This window comes from Nyctereutes procyonoides, unplaced genomic scaffold, assembly GCF_905146905.1.
Source record: "Nyctereutes procyonoides isolate TBG_1078 unplaced genomic scaffold, NYPRO_anot_genome, whole genome shotgun sequence".
Taxonomy (NCBI): Eukaryota; Metazoa; Chordata; class Mammalia; order Carnivora; family Canidae; genus Nyctereutes; species Nyctereutes procyonoides.
In genome coordinates this window covers 19,075,376-19,096,699 of record NW_026575136.1, presented here as the reverse complement: position 1 = coordinate 19,096,699, position 21,324 = coordinate 19,075,376, and the positions used below count along the sequence as shown (strand labels likewise).

The 21,324-nt window shown below is 35.8% G+C and overlaps 1 protein-coding gene across 8 annotated transcripts in view; it reads right to left on the bottom strand.

The window, feature by feature from the left end:
- Window positions 1-19,513, bottom strand: part of LOC129495499 (lung adenoma susceptibility protein 2 homolog) — a 58,526-nt gene extending 39,013 nt beyond the window's left edge. For 2 of the 8 annotated variants that reach the window (XM_055303063.1, XM_055303062.1), the window contains exons 1-6: window positions 19,086-19,513; window positions 17,236-18,024; window positions 16,584-16,734; window positions 13,557-13,659; window positions 8,014-8,145; window positions 5,944-6,014 (exon numbers count right to left, since the gene is read on the bottom strand). In XM_055303063.1, the coding sequence (XP_055159038.1) occupies window positions 5,944-6,014; window positions 8,014-8,145; window positions 13,557-13,659; window positions 16,584-16,734; window positions 17,236-18,024; window positions 19,086-19,392 (1,553 nt within the window). In that variant the 5' untranslated portion in view covers window positions 19,393-19,513. Of the gene's footprint in view, window positions 1-5,943; window positions 6,015-8,013; window positions 8,146-11,056; window positions 11,210-13,556; window positions 13,660-14,551; window positions 14,655-14,791; window positions 16,735-17,235; window positions 18,025-19,085 lie in introns of those variants that run through there. The other 6 variants (XM_055303065.1, XM_055303068.1, XM_055303064.1 and 3 more) reach the window with 5 other exon arrangements.
- Between the last annotated feature and the right edge of the window lie 1,811 nt (window positions 19,514-21,324).

The following is a 21,324-nucleotide window of genomic DNA, read 5'->3' as shown; positions in this document are numbered from 1 at the left end:
TTGGCCCAGGGCATGATCCTGGAGTCCTGGGATCGAGTCCCACGTCAGGCTCCCTGCATGGAGCCTGCTTCTCCCTCTGCCTAGGTCTCTGCCTCTCTGTCTCTCATGAATAAATAAAATCTTTAAAAATTAAAATAAAAAAGGTGGTAACTACAATACCCTCTTCTACAGTCTCTAAGAGAGGTTTGGTAAATGTATTTTAAATAAGATGTATCTTCCACTTTACCCAGGATATACAGATGCAAGAAACTAGTACTGTTATTTATTGCATTATATCTGTTTCCCTGTACTCTACTTCTTGGACACTTTTACTCAAATGTATTAAGAAACTGGATTTTGCCACCCTTTTTGGCAACTCTAGTTAATTTTTGAGATGGTCATCTTCATTAACTAGATTACAATAACTTACCCAAAGTTACTATGCAATCAGAAATTATCATTTCTATATCCTATAGTACTATCTTTTTATCTAAAAAATTATTTTCTTTCTCAAGACACATTTATGAGAAAGAATATAATTTGTGAATATACTTTGGACTTAGATCTATATTTTTCTTTTTAGGCTTATTATTTAGCAACCTATGAATTCAAAACAAAGGGGCACATGGCTGGCTTGGTCGGTGGAACATGAGACCCTTGATTTCAGGGTTGTGAGTTCAAGCCCCACACTGGGTGAATCTTAAAAAGGGGGGGAAGAAGGGAGAGGGGAGAGGAGAGGCAAGGGGAAGAGAGGAAGGAAACAGCAAGGGGCAAACAGCTAGAGTCTTATCTCAATGTTTACAACTCTGAGGGCCAGAGATCCATGGATTTAGAGGGATTATGAAATTGGATGGGGGGAAATTCCTCATCTCTATTTTCACTAAATGCTATCTGTAATTAGCATTTCTTTCCATTATGAATGCAAGCAATAGACCAAAATCTGTGACCTCATATGACATAGAAATCCGAGATATTTTCAATCATATTGTGGTCATTGCATAGATCTCAAAATATCTTTTATATTTATCACTTCAAAATTACAATAGTTACATATAATAGTTAGAAAACTAAATTATTAACCCCAATGCTAGAACATATGTAGTCTTTCTGCCAACAGTCCAAAAGTTCTGACATATGACATAAATGCCTACAGTCCAAAAGTTCATATGACATGACACTCATATGACAATATTAGACAACTTTGAGCCTTGCTGCTCATCCACCGAACAGCAGTCACTCGTGACTGAGATACTGAAGCTTTCCAATACCTCGCCCCCTTCTCTGTTTGCTGATCAGTATGTGAAAGGTAAATAAAAGACCACAGGATGGTTTAACACTTTAATTCAAGTTACCTAAGAGGTCTTCATTCTAATATGTTTTTACAAAATAAATTTTAACTTACCTTTTAAATGTCTTATTTTTATTTATTTGAAGATTTTATTTATTAATTTGTTCAGAGAGAGAACACAAACAGAGGGAGGGGTAAAGGGAGGCAGACTCCCCACTGAGCAGGGAGCCTCACTCTGGGGCTTGATCCCAGGATCCCAAGATCATGACCTGAGCTGAAAGCAGATACGCACCGACAGAGTCACCCAGGAGCCTCTCAAATGTCTTATTTAAATGGATTAGCAAAGAAGCACATATTACTAATTAGAAATTCATTCTGATATTTTCATAACTATAACTCAATATAACTGGTTTCCTTTTTAGTCCTATTTTATGTCTTTAAAAACCAACATTAGGGAAAAATAAGAACGATGGGAAGGAAAAAGAGGGGTGCAGTATGATGGGAATGAATAAAAAAGCTAAGTAGAAATGTGAACTCTTCAGTCTCTGTACCTCGGCTACACAATCAGCTAGCAGTTCCTTTCATTTAACCTTTATCTGGCTTGCTAAGAATAAGACAATCTCCTTAGAGAAGACACTATCAAAAGTGATTTGCTATTATGTGTAGGGACAAGCACAGGATAAAATTATAGAAGGAAATCATTCTTGAGTTTCTTTTCTATAAAGCAAAAAAGCAAGCTAATGGGGAAAATATCAATTTAAGAGTTATGTTACATACAACGCTGAACAAGTCACCTTAACAACTAAAATAAAAAAAACTTCATCTTATTGTAAGAATGTATCTATCAATGAACATTAGAATAAATAGAAATCCACTCACAGAAATTCAATAAGGATTGAATAAATGAAGGCAACTTAACTATATTTTATCTTACTGATATTCTGTGCCAAAGCTCCTATTAGTACGGCTATACTGGCTGTTGTTAAATACTGTTTACTGGCCTATATTCAGCCTCGTATCCAGCAACAACTCAGCAAACTGCGACCATTCCCTTGGTTTTAGTAAAGAACATCAGAATAAAAGAAAAATCTTTGCTCTAGGATGTTTTGCAAATCTGAGAGGTAATTCTACCCCTAGTATAGAACAAAGACCAGAAAATTTAGCAAGAGAACTGAGAAACAGGACAACTTTCCAGCTATCATTAAGTCTGCACAGCATGGCCTTTAATACTAAGAACTATAAAATCTTACACATTCATTTCCAAATTATAATTCCAATATGTTCCAAAGCCAATACAAATTATTTTTGGATGATTGATGATTTTGCAATCATCTCCTGCTGCTCACCTTTATAGTATATGAGCAATATACTATTGCTCATTCTTCAAAGCCTGGGTAGAGTGGCTGGTGGCTTACATGACAGATAAGATTCTAAAAAAGCCCCTGCTCAAAAACTACAATTTTTTCATTTGCTAAGATGGCAAATTATTCTTTTTTTTTTTTTTTAAAGATTTTATTTATTTATTCATAGAGACAGAGAGAGAGAGAGGCAGAGGGAGAAGCAGGCTCCATGCAGGGAGCCCGATGCGGGACCCGATCCCAAGTCTACCAGGATCACACCCCAGGCTGCAGGTAGCGCCAAACCGCTGCGCCACCAGGGCTGCCCGGCAAATTATTCTTATGGAGGTTTCAGTTAGTAAGTTTTTATTGAGTTACTAATATGTAAATGCATAAGAAAAGCTAAGAATTCTAGGGATACAAAACAATTACAACTTAGATTCCTACTAAAAGCAAAATCCCTCTGGAAAAAAAACCCCACATTTTAAGCTACTCAATCATTTACACTTCAGGTTCAGGTCCAGTGAAAGTGGTAATTCTAATGGAAGAACACAAGAAAACTGAGTGGCAAACAGAGTAAATAGAACCCATACTGTAAGAGCTTGGCATTTACTAAGGCTAATGAAAGATATTTTAAAACTGGTTAGCAATCAAACTGTTAAAAACAAAAATTGTTATTTGAGAGGTGGGGAAGATATAATAGGACTTTCATCCTAGGAAAAGTCATTAAACCACCCAAAATACAATCTGCAACTTTTTTTTTTTTTTTTTAAGATTTACTTATTCATGAGAGACACAGAGAGGCAGACACACAGGCAGAGAGACAAGCAGGCTCCATGTGGGGAGCCCAACATGGGACTTGATCCCAGGTCTCCAGGATTAGGCCCTGGGCTGAAGGTGGTGCTAAACTGCTGAGCCACCCGGGCTGCCCAATCTGCAACCTTTGAAGAAAATGTTTATTTTGAATTATGAAAAGACCATAAACCTAACCAGAACAATTTGAATTTCAAATTGTCCTTAAAATCTACAGATTATGGGCAGCCCAGGTGGCTCAGTGGTTTAGCGCCACCTTCAGCCCGGGGTGTGGTCCTGGAGACCTGGGATCAAGTCCCACTCCCAGGTCGGGCTCCCTGCATGGAGCCTGCTTCTCCCTCTGCCTGTGTCTGTTCCTCTCTCTCTCTCTGTATCTCTCATGAATAAATAAATAAAATCTTAAAAATATAAAAATAAAAAAATAAAAAATATCTGTTATAAACAATGAAAACATATACTTACATACTTCTAAAAGTTTAAACTTACTTCCTAACAGTACAAATGTCTTACTGATAATACTTCTGAAATGTAAGTAAAAGCCAAATTAAGATTGTCCCAGCTAATCCAACAGAATCAACAGCTAAAAGCCATCTAACAAAACATAAATCTTACTCTCTCTGAAAATTGCATTCTATATGTAAGCAAGATTATTATCTAAGCTAGAAAAAAGCTGGTACTACTAAAAAAAATTTCTAGGTATTAGTAAAAGCACCTACAATTAGTATCAATTTTTGTGCTCATTTAATTACTTATGATGCAGTATTCATCTTCACCAAGAAAAACATCTTCAGGCTACATACTTTAACATAGAAAACTACATTTAAGTCTGTGACCCACATTCAATATAAATGTTCTTAAGAGGGGCACCTGGGTGGCTCAGTTGGTTAACCACCTGCCTTCAGCTTAGGTCATGATCCCAGGGTCCCAGGATCAAGCCTGGCACTGGGCTCCCTATTCAGCAGGGAATCTGCTTCTCTTTCCCCCCTCTAACCCTCCTCCCCCACTGCTTGTGCTCTCTTGTAATCTCTCTCAAATAAGTAGATAAAATCTTTAAAAAAAATTTTTTTTTTAATAAAAAATGCTTTTAAGATACATGAAAAGCTTGAGGTCATCTACTTTAAATTTCAAAGCAGAATGAAGTCTTTATCCTAGATAATCAATTGAGGCCCTTGCATCAGTCTAAATAGATAATGCACCACTACCATTAATGTGAAGAGTGTTAGGAACACAGGCTTTAAAATCAGACTATCTATCTGATCTGAATCCTACCTCTACTCTTACCAGCTATGTGACCATGGACAAGGTACTTTGATACTTCATCTTTATTACCTAATTAAAAAATAATAATAGTACTTAACTTCATAGAGTTGTAAAGATCACATGAATTACATTCAAAAGCACTAAGAACACTGACATCTGGTAAGTGTTCAATAAATGTTAGTTATTATCATTATTCACTGACTCCTAGATAGGAACACTATATCCAAGTACTATGGCAAGCTATAAAGAAAGAGGTATTACTTCTAGCCAGAAAATTATAAGTAGAGGGGGAAAAATCATACATACATATATTTTTAAGCTATGGAAACAAAAAAATATGTGTGTGCATGTGTGTATACACACACATACGCATACATATCATGGCAATTAGAGTCCTAAGTTTACATGTCTAGTGTTTCACTTTTCCACCACTTCCTGAGAAAACCAAAATCCTCAGCAAATTCTGAAAGGACAAAAGGTAGACAATATTTGTGTAGCCCCACTTATAGCCAAGTGAAATGATGTTACTAAAGTAAAAAATTTCAATCTTAGCATGTCTTAAAGTTCAGTATTCCATCTTCCGAGGGTACTGCATATTTAGTAACACATTCATGTTACTAAAGTAAAAAATTTCAATCTTAGCATGTCTTAAAGTTCAGTATTCCATCTTCCGAAGGTACATGCATATTCATACAACCAAACCCATAAATAAAGACCATTTCCTCTGCCAACACCATGACCATAGGAAACATAAATATTAGTCTCCATATTTTTACTTAAGATAATGCAACTAAGGAAAAAGGTTGATCAATACCCTTACAGTATTTAGACCTATCTTTATATCCAGAACATTATGTCCACCTGAGGTTTCTGTGGAGATATGTCAAATAATGACACATTTATGATTACTATATTTATTCTAGGAAATACATAAAAATGTATTTCATGAACAAGTTGTTCTTCCATGATATCTATACCAATACTATCTCAAATTTAGTCAGAAATGAGAAGAGAACTCTTTTAAGCCACTCACATCCATTATACTTAGGTGTCTAAGGTTATCTCATTAGGTCCTAAGAACATTTTAATAGGAAATAGTACAACAGAAAACTTCAGGATTAAACAATATGTTCCATGAAGCTTAAATATACCAAGTATATCTATTCTTAGAACTACTTAATTCCTCCTATAATCTTCTGATTTCAAAAGAATGGCTAAAATGGATTTGTATCCATACATATTCAGAAATTAGTAGAGAATACTTACTTTTGAAGTGACCTAGTAATAGGAACCATATTTTCCTTCAACTGCAATTTAGAGAAATTGTCTTCTGAAACCTATTATTCAAAGCACCAAATATAACAAGATATTGAAAGTATTAAATAACTATAAAATTAAAATCCTATTTAATATGTGAATAAGAATAAAAAACATTGCATTTCCAAGGAAGTAAGTCTAGCAAATAATTTTCAGTAAAGTATTAAATATTTTTTTATTCTAGGGGTGCCTGGGTGGCTCAGTTGGTTAAACATTTGCTTTTGGCTCAGGTCATAATCCCACGGTCCTGGGACTAACCCATACATCAGGCTCCTGGCTCACCTCCTTGGCTTATGCTCTGTTAACTCTCTCAAATAAATAAAGTCTTTTAAAAAAATATATTTCTCTTTATTCTAAAAATCTAACTACTGCTTAAGTTCATCTTTTTTTTTTTTTAATTTTATTTATTTATTTATGAGAGACACACAAAGACAGGCAGAGACATAGCCAAAGGGAGAAGCAGACTCCCTGCAGGGAAGTCGATGCAGTACTTGATCCCTGGACCGGGGATCACGCCCTGAGCCAAAGGCAGATGCTCAACTGCTAGGCTACTCAGGCGTCCCTAGATTCATCTTTCACATATGCTTCTAAATATATGTCCAATATAAATAAAACCTTGACTTGAAATTATAACTGTAAGAAGATGATTATGTCTCAACAAGGTCTAAAAAAGGATGGGATACACTCTGTATGTTAATATAATAATTAAAATGTATAGACAAAAATTAAGAAATAAAATTCAGGGGTAGCCCCTGTGGCACAGCGGTTTGGCGCCGCCTGTAGCCTGGGGTATGATCCTGGAGACCCGGGATCAAGTCCCACCATCAGGCTCCCTGCATGGAGCCTGCTTCTCCCTCTCTCTGTGTCTCTGCCTCTCTCTCTCTGTGTCTATGAATAAATAAATAAAATCTAAAAAAAAAAAAAAAAGAGAGAAATAAAATTCAGAGTGTGACAGTTCCCAAGAGCTGATCCATTTATTGGTAATTAAAACTGAATTTCATAAAGCTCTACTGAATAAGAGTAACCAAATAATGACAATAAAAATATTTATTATTTACCAGCTATTAAGTTTTTATATGGTGCCAAGTACTATGATAGTACTTCATATAGTTTATCTATATTTATCTTCTCAACCTCATTTTACAGAAGAGGAATCTGAAACTCAAGAGGTTAAGTGATTTGTACAAATACTGTACTTGCTAATTAAGTAGCAGAATTAAAATTCACAATCAGATTTGGGAGAATATAAATTCTCTGTAAACACTATACTATTATGAAGAAAATTCAATCCCTACAGAACAGCAGCCCGATGCACAATGCGATTTCTAACTTCCTAGGAAATACACAAAAAAAAACCAATGTTTTTAAATTTTTTAAAATTTTTATTTATTTAAAAAGATTTTATTTATTTATTCCTGACAGACACAGAGAGAGAGAGGCAGAGACACAGGCAGAGGGAGAAGCAGGCTCCCTCCAGGGAGCCCGATGCAGGGCTCGATCCTGGGGCTCCAGGGACATGCCCTGAGCCAGAGGCAGATGCTCAACCACTGAGCCACCCGGGTGTTCCCCCAGTGGTTTTAAAATAAAATTTTCCATCAACTCTAAGTACCAAACTAAGTAGCAAAACGAAATTTCAAGAAGACAAAGGTTATGTGGAGAAGTCTAAGGTTGAAAAGGTTTTCTAGGCATCTCCAAACAAAAATGCAAAAAGTCCGATTTATACAGATAATTTTGTAGGGCATTAAAAAACAACACCTACAATTCTTTCATATTACAGTTGTAACACTATTGTATCTACATAAGATGTTGTATTTACAACCATAAACCAAATAGAACAATCCATTCAGGGATACACACAACTGCAGAAATAATAGCACAAGTCTACAATATGTTATGTGGCATGCTTATTAACATAAAACTAAAAGTCAAGCCGAAAAAGATCTAGGAAGAAACCTTATATCTACATAGATCTCAAGTCACATTCACAGACTTCAATTCATAAATCAAGTTTGTACTTACTTGCTTAATCTCTTCTCTCAGTTCTGCTGTTTTATTCTGATTAAAACTTTCTTGTACTGCTTGAAGATTAAATAACATTTGTTTTAGGGCTTCAACAGGACCATGATGTTTCCCTCCAGAAAGGGTACAACTCTGAGGTTAAAACAGATGAATCATTAACCAAGCAATTCACGGAGGAAAAAGTTACACACACACACACACACATATATATATTAAAGGGTAATAACCTTACAGTATTTTTAAATTTTATTTATTAATGAGAGACACAGAGAGAGAAGGGGGGGGGGCAGAGAGAGAAGCAGGTTTCATGCAGGGAGCCTGACGCGGGACTTGATCCCGGAACCCCAGGATCAGGCCCCGGGCTGAAGGCGGCGCTAAACCACGGAGTCACCCGGGCTGCCCTGGTCTCCGCTCTTTTCAATGAACAGTACAGTACATCTTCACATTTGCGATGCATTCACTTAGACATTTAAAATCATAGATTTTTAGAGCTAAAAAGTCCTCAGAGCTCAGGTAAGCTGACATTTTCTTTTTGGGTATGTAAACAAAGCTGGTTATCAGCTGAACAATGACTAGAATTTCAAATATAGCATTCTCTAAATGCAGTATGTTTTCACAGAGAATGCTACTTTTTCACCTATTCATTGGCCACACATTCCTTGCTACCTAAAAAATACTCATACCTTAATTATCACTGATCTTACCTGTGTCCAAGAAGGGCAACAGCATTACATAAGAGAATCTATAAGGGATATTTTTAAACTTATTTTCTAAAGTCTTCTTACCAACCTATTATTTTTACATCTTCCAAATGAGTGCTGTATCCTGATAACTATCCACATAGTGGCAAACAAGCCACACAACAGATTTCAGCATAGACAATATAATATACATAGTATTTAAACTTTAAGCTGTTAACAAGCACAAAAAAATATTAGAAATAGGCTCTCATGGTGAAGAGATTCAAAGTTAAGCACACTCTCCACAGTTACATGAATAGAGTATAAGAAATGGGATGTAGAAATGTAAAATGGTGCAGCAGCTATGGAAAATAGTATGGCAATTCCTCAAAAACTTAAACAGAATTACCACATGATCCCCTTCTGGTTATATACCTAGAAGAAGTAAAAACAGAGACTCAAAAAGATTATTGTACACTCATATTTATAATAGTATTATTCACAATAGCCAAAAGGCAGAACCAGCCCAAGTATCCATCACAGATGAATGGGTAAACAAAACATGGTACAAACAATGAAGTGTTTATTCAGTCTAAGAAAGGAAGGAAATTTTGACATATGATACGACATGGATGGAACTTCAAGACATCAGGCAAAGCAAAATAAGCCAGTCACAAAAGGAAAAATATTGCAAGATTCTTCCTGTATGATACTATAGATTGAACTGTGCTCCTAACCACCATAAAAAATTCATGTTGAAGCCCTAACCTCAAAAGCAGCTCTATTTGGAGAAAGGACTGTGAGGTAACTAAGGTTAACTGAGGTCATGTGGGTGGGGCCCTAACACCACAGGATTAGTGTCCTTCTGATAAGAGACTCTGGAGAACTCAAAAGACCATTTGAGGACACTGTGAGAAGGCAGCTATCTATAAGCAAGAAAGAGAGCCTTCACCAGGAACAGAACCAGCCAGTACCTGATCTTATATTCCTCAGCCTTCAGAATCATGAGAAATAAATTTCTATTGTTTAAGCCACCGAGCCTATGGTATGTTTTTTAACATAGTAGACTAAAACACATAAGATTTCTAGAGTAGTCAAATTCAGAGACAGAAAACAGAATGGTGCTAACCAGACCCTGGGCAGAACAGGAATGGCGTGTTAGTACTGAATAGGTAGTTTCAGTTGGGGGAACATGAAAACGTTCTAGAAATAGATAGTGGTGATGGCTGTACAACAATGTGAAGGATGTGAAGGTACTTACTGCACAGAACTGTATATTTAAAAATGGTTAAAATAAGTATTACGTTGTATATATTTCACCAAATTTTGTAAAATAAAGAAAAATAACAAGGCTTAAGGATCCAATTAGCCTCAGGCACCTGGGTGGCTCAGTTGGTTGACCCTCTGACTCTTGGTTTTGGCTCAGGTCATGACCTCTGGGTTGTAGGATCAAGCTCCGAGTTGGGAAGTCTGCTTGGGATTCTCTTCTTTCCCTCTCCCTCCGCCCCATCCTCCCCCAACCAAATAAAAATAAATACATTAAAAAAAAAAAAAAGATCCAATTAGCTTTATACTCCTGACTCTAACCCTTGCAGACAGCACCTGAAGCATTATCTCTAAATTACCTCCATCCAGCCACTGACTTAGAAGAATTTCTAGTCGCCTGATGCCAACCATAAGGGCTACAAAAGCCTGCCTCTGGAGTGAATTTTTCTTTCCTTTTTTTTTTTTTTAAAGATTTATTTATTTATTCATGAGAAACACAGATGAGAGGCAGAGACATAGACAGAGGGAGAAGCAGGCTCCATCCATGCAGGAAGCCCGATGTGGGGCCCAATCCTGGATCCCAGGATCACACTGAATCAAAGGCAGATGCTCAACCGCTGAGCCACCCAGGAGTGAATTTTTCATGCATACTAGTGATCAGAGTTCCAAAAAATAAAACTAAAAAAACAGATTATATGAACTGTCTGGGCCATTCACTAATGAACTTTTAATAAATGTTGGTATGTCTGAATGTCTGATAGAATTTGTCCTGAGACTCGTCACTGAAACCCGGTAGTGAATGTCTTGGAGTATATCTTTTTGTATAGCTATCTCAGAACTACAGTAATGTTTCACATATTAAAAAAGCAAATAATATAAACCAAAAAGAATGTGGTTTAAACCCAATATATACCATAAAAGTGAACCACCTGACAGTATTAAAATTGAACAACAGGACCACAACCACAACTGAAGGAGTTGGGAAGAAAATAATTAACCAAAGTAACTTTTGAAAGCAGTACTTTGGATATTTTGAGGCCAAGATCAAAAGAACTATATATAAATAATGTGATGTAGGTAGTAAATTTGTTTCTTACAGGCATATGGAGTATGCCTCATAAGAGACACAGGAGAGCTTGCTTCCTCTCTGTTCTCTGCCATGAGAGATCATATGGAGAAGATGGCCATCTGCAAACTAGAAAGCAGGACCTCACCAGACACCTTGATCTTGGACTCCTCAGCCTCCAGAACTGTGAGAGATAAATGTCTGTTGTTTAAGCAACCAGGTCTGTTGCATATTTATTACAGTATAAATATAGTGTATTTTATACAGTAGCCCGACTAAGACACATACAATAAATCAAATGATATCAATATATCGTGAACCTTTGGTTATGAGGAACTGAAAAGGGCAGAGCATGATCTCTGTTGCATTCTTGTCAAAAGCATAACCTCATTCTAATCATGAGAAAACCCAAATTAAGGAACTATACAAAACCAACTGACCAGTACTCTTATACAGATAAGGAAAGACTGAAGAATTGTCACAGACTGAAGTAGATTAAAGAGACATGAAACTAAACACAATGTTGGATCTTGGAACAGGACATTGGTAGAAAAACTAGTCAAATTAGTGTAAGGTAGCAGAATTGTACCTATGTTAATCCTTGTTTCTGGTCATTATACTATGGTATATGATAATATTAGGGAATCTGAAAAAAGGTGACAAGAACTTTCTACACATCTTTAAAAATAATTAAAAACAAAACAAAACAAAAACACCCTGGTAATGAAATTATGTATATCTTGGCAGGGGAAAAGGGACCAGTTGGTTAATCTTTTACACTCATCCATCTCAAACTTAAAAGAACTTCCCCAAATTTGTTCCTCTACCAGTTTTCTTTAATTAAATGCCACCACCCAATCTTTTAGCTCCTTGACTCAAGCATCTCGGATTCATTCTTTGAATTCTATCTCCATCCTAAGTCTACCTTCAAAATACATGCCAAGTCTACTCGTTTCTGACTACCTCCAATGTACCCACCCTAAGCCAATCCTATCCAGAAAGATGACAAAAGTTTCTTAACTGGGTTCCTTGCTCATTCACCAGTTCTAAGTCTATGCTCCATATAGCTGTCATTTTATAGTTTAAAATGTAGATCTGATTGTTTCATTCTTCCACTCAAAACCCTCCAGTGGCTTCTCATCTCACCTAAATAAAACATAAAATCTTCATTCTATCACTTTTAAGACCCTACATGATCGATCTGGTTCCTGGTTACCTCTCCATCTTACCTCTTATCATCCTTTCCCTTGTTCATTCTGATTGAGCTACCCTACATTCCTTTGAACGTGCCAAATGTAATTCTGCCTTGGGGTTTCTGCACTATTACCTCTAAATGTAAAGTTATTTCCCCATGTATATTTGGCTTATTCACTCATTTTAGGTTTTTGCTCAAATATCACCTCATTAGATAGGTCATTCCTGACTACCCTAACTAAAATTATATCTCATTTTTCTATCCCAACTAATTTTTCTTCACACTTGCAGTACTCCCTTATATATCACATATTATTTTTTTTACCTTGTCTAATTGGAATAAAAAATCCAAGGATTTCCTCCCTCTTATTTACTAGTAGAAATACAGTTCTTATAAAAAGTGTTTAGTACTCAAATATTTGCCGAAGAAATATTTGATAATTAAGCTTTACCCAATATCTGTAATAGTACCTTACACAAAGTTTTAAGGTCAAACATTCTGACAGCCACTACTTTCTCTAGTAAATTTCACAGGAGGAATTTATTTTATTAAATTTTGCAGCTAATTTCTGAGTGCTCAACCTCTCAAATCTTCCACATTTTAAGACCCCAAAAGAATGATCTAGTATTTAACAGCTATGGCTATATTTCTATATTAAATGATATATAATTTCTTATATGCACATATAAACACTTATACTTTAGGGTTACTGCAAGCACATATGCTGATTTTGCAAAACTGGATAATAATTTTTCAATTTTAAATTATAGAAATTTATAATTTTCTAAAGTTAGAAGTACAACTCTCAATAATCAACCATTGTATGGGAAAATATAACATACTCTATAATGATATGCTTTGTAGACTACCCCAAAAAACAAAACAAAAAAACCATGATAATTTAAGCTCTCTGTAGAGTTCAATCCCAGGTCCCTCTAAGAATACTTAAAACAAAATCATCAATAATTCTAGGAGCAATGGTTTTATGCAATTGTGTTGAACAAAAGGGAATTTGTGTTTGTTTGTTTTAAAGATTTTATTTATTTATTCATGAGAGACACAGAGAGAAAGAAAGGCAGAGACATAGGCAGAGGGAGAAGCAGGCTCCACACAGAGAGCCCGATGTGGGACTCGATCCCGAGTCTCCAGAATCAGGCCCTGGACTGAAAGCAGATGCTAAATCGCTAAGCCACCCAGGCTGCCCCAAAAGGGAATTTGAATCATTTTTTTTGTTTCAACATCTGAGAAATTGAAATCTGTATATTAGTCATAAATCTTTTTTAAGAAGTTAAAAAAATTCCCTTTTAATAAGTTTAAAAGATTTAACTTCACCCACCTGATTATCATTATTTAAAAAATCTTCAAGGAACCCGTTAGCACACTTTGCTTGTGAAGTTTGTTGAGGACTATCATCAGAGTTAACAGGAACAGGAGACTTGCTAAGTTGGATTTAAGGATACAAGATAGTAATCAAGTTCCCAATTTGTAAAAATTAGTGTATAATTGAATGCTTATCATTTAAACACAGTCACCAAGAAACAATCATTATAGATATGATTCATATTGATTTTGCTTGGTAATTCATCTTCTCCCTAAACTGATACCAGAATCTAACCCTATCTCCTTGTTTCTCCTTTAAAGCTTTAAGAAAAAACTGTGAATAAAGTAAAAACATCAGTCTTAAATGAAACAAATAAGCCTTCAACTATAGGGTACACTCCGAAAGCTTGTTTTAAATAAGCAGTACATTTTTCCAAATTAACACAGTTACCCATTTATAATAAAACCCCCCACAAATATAGGAGTTTCTATTGGAATGGCAGTTACGTGCTCTTCCATGTCAAAGCAATAGGACTTGCCCTTCAGAACTGGTATTAACATAGATGATAGATTACAGTGGGGAAAAAGATCGATTTTCAAATTGAAATTCCTGAGTTCAAATCCCAATCCCATGCACTATGTGACTATATGTAACTTATTTATCTAAATTTCGGTTTTACATTTGTGGTCCCACTTATCTCGCAGAAGTACTATATAAATTAACTCTATGTACCTGGAACATATAATAGATACTCAACAAATATTAGTTCTTGATGTTTCAAGGGATAGCAGAACAAAGGGCAAACCCAGCAAAAGTCAGAATTTTCCCCGAACGAATTCTATTAGTCACAGAGAACACACAAATTCATTCTCTTATTTATATATCAACATAAAATGTATTTCTAACCCAAGTTACTCAGATATCGAAGAATCTTTCTATAACATTTAAATGTCACAATTCTGAATTTTTCTTATTAACACTAGTTCATTATTGACTCATTTGATTTGTAACTTACTATGAGCTTTTCTTGCTCCCAAGTAGTCTTTTCGCCCATTCTTTACCAAAGGAGTTTGCACATCCATCCGCTACCATCAAAAAGCATTTACTGGATTACTGAAGAGGAGTGTGGGGTACAAGGGGATTCATTATACTATTCTTCTACTTTTGTATTTCTTTGAAATCTTCCATTATAAAAATGTCAAACAAAAAAAAGTAATTATCTGATTGTGTTCTACCTTCTAGTATACTACCTTGAGTACTTCCTAGTCAATTTCTGTTTTGATGATAGATTATCAATAAGTTGTCAACATCACACAGAACTTGTCAGATCTATTCCTTTTTCTCACAATCTATCATTCATTTTATGTAAACATATCCACCACAATATGAATTCAATCTTCCAGACGTCAACTTCTATATACAAGGTCCTGGGCCAAACCAATGATTGTGATAATAATTATACAAGCGTAAATTATATATCTAATTACATAACACACTAGATGCATTCAAAAATTTTACTCTTAAACACTTCTTATACTACTTGCTCACTCATTTTGGTTGCAAGTGAAAGCAAAGCATTACAGTTACGGTACCTTACAAAGACCAACTGACCAGAAAATAAGAAATTAGAAAAAAAGTTTAAGAATTAAACTGAATTTAAGAATTAAAGTGAATACAAAAAAAAAAAAAAAGAATTAAGTGAATAAAGATACTATCAAACCAACAATTGAAAAATGAAGCTAAATATAGAAAAAAATATTCTGGATAATCATCACCACTGTTAATAATTACGAGAGCTCATCATAAGTCAAAAATTGTCCTAAGTACCTTATATATATTTTCTAATCAAACAAATCCTCAAAGTAACCCAAAGTAACTTATTATAAGGTCTTATACAAGGTAGAAGTAACTTGTACAAAGTAGAATTTGTACAAAACAGTAGTAATTTGTAAAACAGCAGAAGTGTAACTTGTATAAGGTGTCAGCAAAGAACTCATGGAGCTGGGACTCTAAACCAGAACTATAGTCAGCGTCCACATTCAGAAAAATAAGATGTTCAACTGAGAAGTGATCAAAAATGGATCCAGAGGGGATCCCTGGCTGGCTCAGTGGTTAGTGCCTGCCTTTGGCCCAGGGCGTGATCCTGGAGTCCCTGGATTGAGTCCCACATCAGGCTTCTTACATAGCCTGCTTCTCCCTCTGTCTGTGTCTCTGCCTTTCTCTCTCTGTCTCTCTCATGAATAAATAAAATATTTTAAAAAAAATGAATCCAGAAATTGACAGATTCTGTCTATAACAGACTACAAGAGAACCAAAGTTTAGCCAACAGAAGATCAGAAATTACCTGAGCCTAAGGCAGGATATAGGGTCACCTATAAGAACGCACTGCTGATGAGTTCAGATGTAATAATATCACTAAGAAAAAAAGCTTTCCTACCTAAGCTCAATTCTTACTCCACACTCATATTCAAAGGTATTTAGGTAAACAGTGTTTAAATTATTCTTGGAAACTGTATCACAGAAAGGCTAAACACACAAACGAAAACAATCTTAGAAACTACAAAAATTTATACCACACCAAAAAAACACACCATTTAAGGAAAATAACAACTAAGGGAAAGTAAAATGTAAAGAAATGGATAACTGCATAGCTCTATATATGGAGGGAATATAGAGGGAGAAAAAACTTACAGTAAAAAGAAAATAACAAGAATTTCACACACTCCTCAATCTGCAAAATAGTTGGTTTTGGCTATGATTCCTCGTATTAAACATAAATCAATATTTTACAATTCAACACAAGAAACGTAAAAAAAAAAAAAAGACAAAGGTTATACAATGTGCCTAAGGTTATGAAACACTACACCACCTTGTGGTAACAACTGAAAAATGCAATTTAAAGAAACAAAAAGCAATGTTCTGTACAATTAACATGTCATTATCATTGTTAATTATCATTGAGTTACTTAAAAAATAAATCAACTGTTCACGTGACATTTTTCATTTGGAAAACTAAGAGTTTTTCCACTGTAACTTACGTACAAAGTAACAGGAATATTTTCCCATGATCTTTCTGCTTCAAGTTTATCTAATGAACAAGGACTATCATCCTTTTTTGTAGACTTCGGTAACTCTTCAGTACAATGCTCTAGATTTCTCTTGGCCTTCAGGATAAGCAATTCAATCTTGTCACCTAATGTAAACGATTGAATTAAGAAAAAAAAATAAATGCAAAGCACAGCAAAATCTCAAGGCAACAAATAAGAATTAAGATAATTTGGAATACATACATAACTGTAACAACTTTTTTAGAACATTTCAAAGAAGGGGGAGAAAAGACATTTCCTAGGCACAAAATGCTACATAAATGAAGACTGTAAGTGTTCAAAAGATTTATCATCTGATCACTATATCAAGAATATAAAATAAAAGCTCCTAGATGAGGGGCACCTGGGTGACTAAGTTGGTTAAGTTCTGCCTTTGGCTCAAGTCATGATCCCAGCATCCTGGGACTGAGCCCAGTGTTAGGCTCTCTGCTCAGCTCAGCAGGAAGCCTGCTTCTCCCTCTCCCTCTTCCTGCTGCTCCCCGTTTGTGCTATCAAATAAATCAAATCTTAAAAAAAAAAAAAAAAAGCATCTCCTAGACATGAAGTCAAATTTACAGCAGTTTGGTTCTTAAAAACAAAACAATTACCACTGAAGGGCTTTTTGGTTGGTCCTGGGAGAACTGGATTCTCACACTGACATTGGCTATGTTCAGAATCACATTTACATTCATTAATTAATCCTTTATCATCACTCAAGGAATCTGAAATGTTTGAGGGTTCAAAAGAGTATTCAAAACAATCTAATTTATTCATAAGTCGAGAAGTTCTTTGTGCCTGGTAACTATGCCTAGGGGAACACTGTTCTTCTTTAAATATTTTAGAAATCCTTTGACTCTTTGTATCAGGTAGCAAGTCTTGATGATGGAGCCAGACTGGGTATGTGAAGTCAGGTAGACTAGTTATTCCTGAAACATTAAGGTCAGATTTCTGGCTAGTGAGCCATCTTGGGTAATTCTTTTCACAATTGTGTTCTGAACTGTCCTTGAAAGACAATTTCTTGGAAAATGATAAAGATGGTTCTGAAATGCATTTATTAGTCTTATTCACAAGTTTTGGGTTTTTTAGCCTACCACGATGCTTTCCATTTATATTTGTATATATAACAGGAGTAATTATGTTATCCTTGCACAAAGGAGTGGAAGGTTCTTGAAAATTTTGTTTCTTTTCAGTATCCCATGAACTCAGTCTTCCAATGCACTTCTTGTTTTTCTTGCTAATTCGGTGACTTAATCCAATGTTAGTGAAAGAAAATGATCCATCTGCTGGAAGTTTTAATAGATCATCAGTTGTTAGGCTAATGGAGTCTATGTCATTAATAGTCTTTCTTCTACAAAATAAGGATGAAGAGCTCTTTTTGGGATCAAGATTTTCAAAAGCTGAAAAACAAAGCATACTTCTGCTTATTTTCCTATATCACACTCCTATAACAATACTTAATAATATTCAACAGCAGATAGAATGAAGAATTTAAGAATCATTTCTGCTGCTTTCCCTTATCTTCACTAATGCTTTGATTAAAAGTATAAAAGGTATAGGTTGATGGAATACAATGTGCTTTTTTTTCTCACATCTAATTTGTTTTAACTAAGTCCTAGACTTTTGTCTCCAAATTTTCCTGTATTCTTTATTGTTTCTTCAACTTTTTAAATCCAGACATACCTGATGCACAATACATTCACATTAATATTGGTCACTCAACACTGGCTGCAACATAGGAGAAAAATATGCTATTAAACTAGGTGGAAAAATAATCTGCCTACTAACCCTGCAACAGCACTAACACTGAGAGAACAGCCATTCTAACACTCCTCTGGAATATACTGTCCACATACGTCTAAGAGTGGAATGCAGATTTTTTCCATACCAGGACCATCCTATAAGTACTCAGTGAAGTGTTAACTAGGTCATCAACAAATATAGTCTCCGAACTGGTCTCTGTGAAAGCCTTATCAAGGAGAAACTCTTAACACTGTATAGTACTGTCCCACAGAATACACATCAGGAAGGCTGACAGGGTCTTATTCTGTCAACTGGGATTGACTAAGCATGAATTCAGAAAGACTGAGGTCTGTATAAAGTTACTAAGCTGGTTAATGAAACCTAGAACCACCAAGTCAATGCTCTTTCCATTATGCTATGATAAAATGGCTTAAGGGTTTAGGATCAACCACTTGCTACTATCAGTTACATTCATCAGCTTCCCCTCCAAGGTCACAAGAAGATGTTAGCTGAAAATTCCTGAGAACCAGAGAATTACAGAATCATTTAAGAAAAGTATCCAGACCTCAATATTATGAAAGTTATTTTTTTTTACCCCAAAGGAAGAAAAAAAGTTATCTAGTTTTTCAAGGCTACAATACATCCCTCAAATGCTTTAAATCAGTGGAAAACACACACACACACACACACACACACACACACACAAATAACAGCATACCATTGTTTGCTTTATAAATACAGGTGGAGAATTCTGGCACATGAGCAGAACATCTACCAGCGTTAAACTTTCCCGTGCTTGCACCAGGATACATTTGGTGGCTTGAATCAAAATCATCAATGTAGGCCTGCAGAGCCTGAGACGCAGAACTATACAGTTTATTCTTATACTGAAAAGAGCCATCAGAGTTAGAGGAATTACTACCACTCAGGCTGCAGCTTGCTAACAGAGAAGACACTGAAGATTCCCGAGAACAAACTCTGTGTTTTGGAATTGATTTTGCCATGGCTTCTTCAAAATGGGTCATTTCTATTCATTTCTCTTAAAAACTGTAACAGGAAAAAAAAAACTGTAACAGAAAAACAAAAGGTTAAGATTCCATTAAAAGGAGTAATAGTCTTATAAAGAGAAATTACTAAATATGCAAACCTTTTATAATATACTTTAAAGAATAAAATTCAAAAAAAAGAATAAAATTCATTTCTATTATTCTTTTTAGGAAATGTGCATTATAGATTTTCTATTATTTAATTATTACGAATTCCTTCATCACTGATTTAGAAATAGAAATAGTTATTGAGTACCTGTTATGTGCCTGGAATTTTATATACATAATTATCTGAGAATAGTACCAAGGGAAGAGTAATCATTTTTAAGTCCTAAAATCTACTGATGTACAGTCTTTTCTTATGGGGACAGATTCTATGACATCACAATACCTAACATTCTCCTATACAGAATATTTTTCAATTCATAAGCCTACCATCATGCATTACAGATAGCAGGTGCTCAATAAATTTTTAAAGCCATCAAACGAGGTGTTGGAAACAACACAGAAGAATATCTACCTTCAATGCTGTAAATGCCAATATGTAACTTTAGCCAACCCTTCCTCCATCCACCCAGGGAAAACTTGACAACAAGATAATTTACAGTACTTATTATAAAGAGACAAACTACCAAGTTTATTGAGCCAGCAACATGCTCTTTCCCCAAAACAACACTGTTAAATCATTTTCTCACCTTCATTGATGGCAATGCCCTTACTATTTTTTCACTTATGTTAGATTCACCCTACCTCTCTTTTAAAAGAGACATAGATAGTTTGGAAATTGACAACATATTCATCTTACTATTTTCCATTACTAAAATTGAGAGAATTCCTGTCTACCTTAATATGGTAATAGGCTCTATGTTTGAAAAGCTAAAAAAATGACAGAATGAACAGGCACTACTTCAGTACTTTGAAAAAAAACAAATCAGTGGAAATGGATCTTCTGTACTAATAAAAACTGACGTCTAGGACTTAGTACATCCTATAATGTTATAAAGGTAATACGTTTACCTTTGGACTATAAAATTTTGGGAATGTTTAAGTCATAACAACGTTTAATGTAATCTTAGTGACTATTAAGTTTGATGCCAAAATACTGAAAGTTTTCCACTTGAAAACGGAGTAAAACCTCGTCCTGCCTTAGCCTCAGAGCACGCACCTGCCCTTGCAGGACAGGTGACAGCAGCAGCAGCAGCCCAGAAGGTAGCGCTCACCCGCCTGACTTCCCCCGACGCCCTGAGGTGGCGCTCCCTCTAAAGGACGGCGAGACAGTCAGCCCTGCCCTTTCGTGACCCCTCTCCCTAACGCCGTTTAGATTTTCTCGAGTAAATACTGGTTGACCAAACATTTTTTTCCCTTATTCCAACACGGCACAGGCCACCAATGTCATTCCAAAAACAGAAACAAACCTCTGAAAGATAAAACTGTTGGATTCCGGATCTTAGCAAGAGGCTGAGGACATGTATTTTCGTTCACAGGAGGCAAAAAACGGAAATCCGCAATTGGATTTTTCTGTTGCTGTTGAAAGCTTCCAAATAGACCGAAGTACAATGACTAGTCTAAGGAAACCCTGTGCGGGCGCCTGGGGGGCCCAGGGCGTGACCCCGGGTCGTCGGGCCCCCTGCGTGGAGCCTGCTTCTCCCTCTGCCTCTCTGTGTATCTCTCATGAATGAATAAATAAAATCGTAAAAGAAAAAAAAAAAAAACCCAACCCCCTGCGCGCATCATCGCCCCTTGGACAATCGCCAGCGGGCCCCAGGTCTTCCCCCGCCCCCCGCTTCCGCCGCGGGACCCTGCGGAGGCAACGCCAACGTCGTTACCGTTTCTTCCGCAAACACGTCCGTTCGCGTCTCCAGAAGGAAATCCATCACTCCGGAAGAATAAAATGTTAAACGGAGAGAAAAA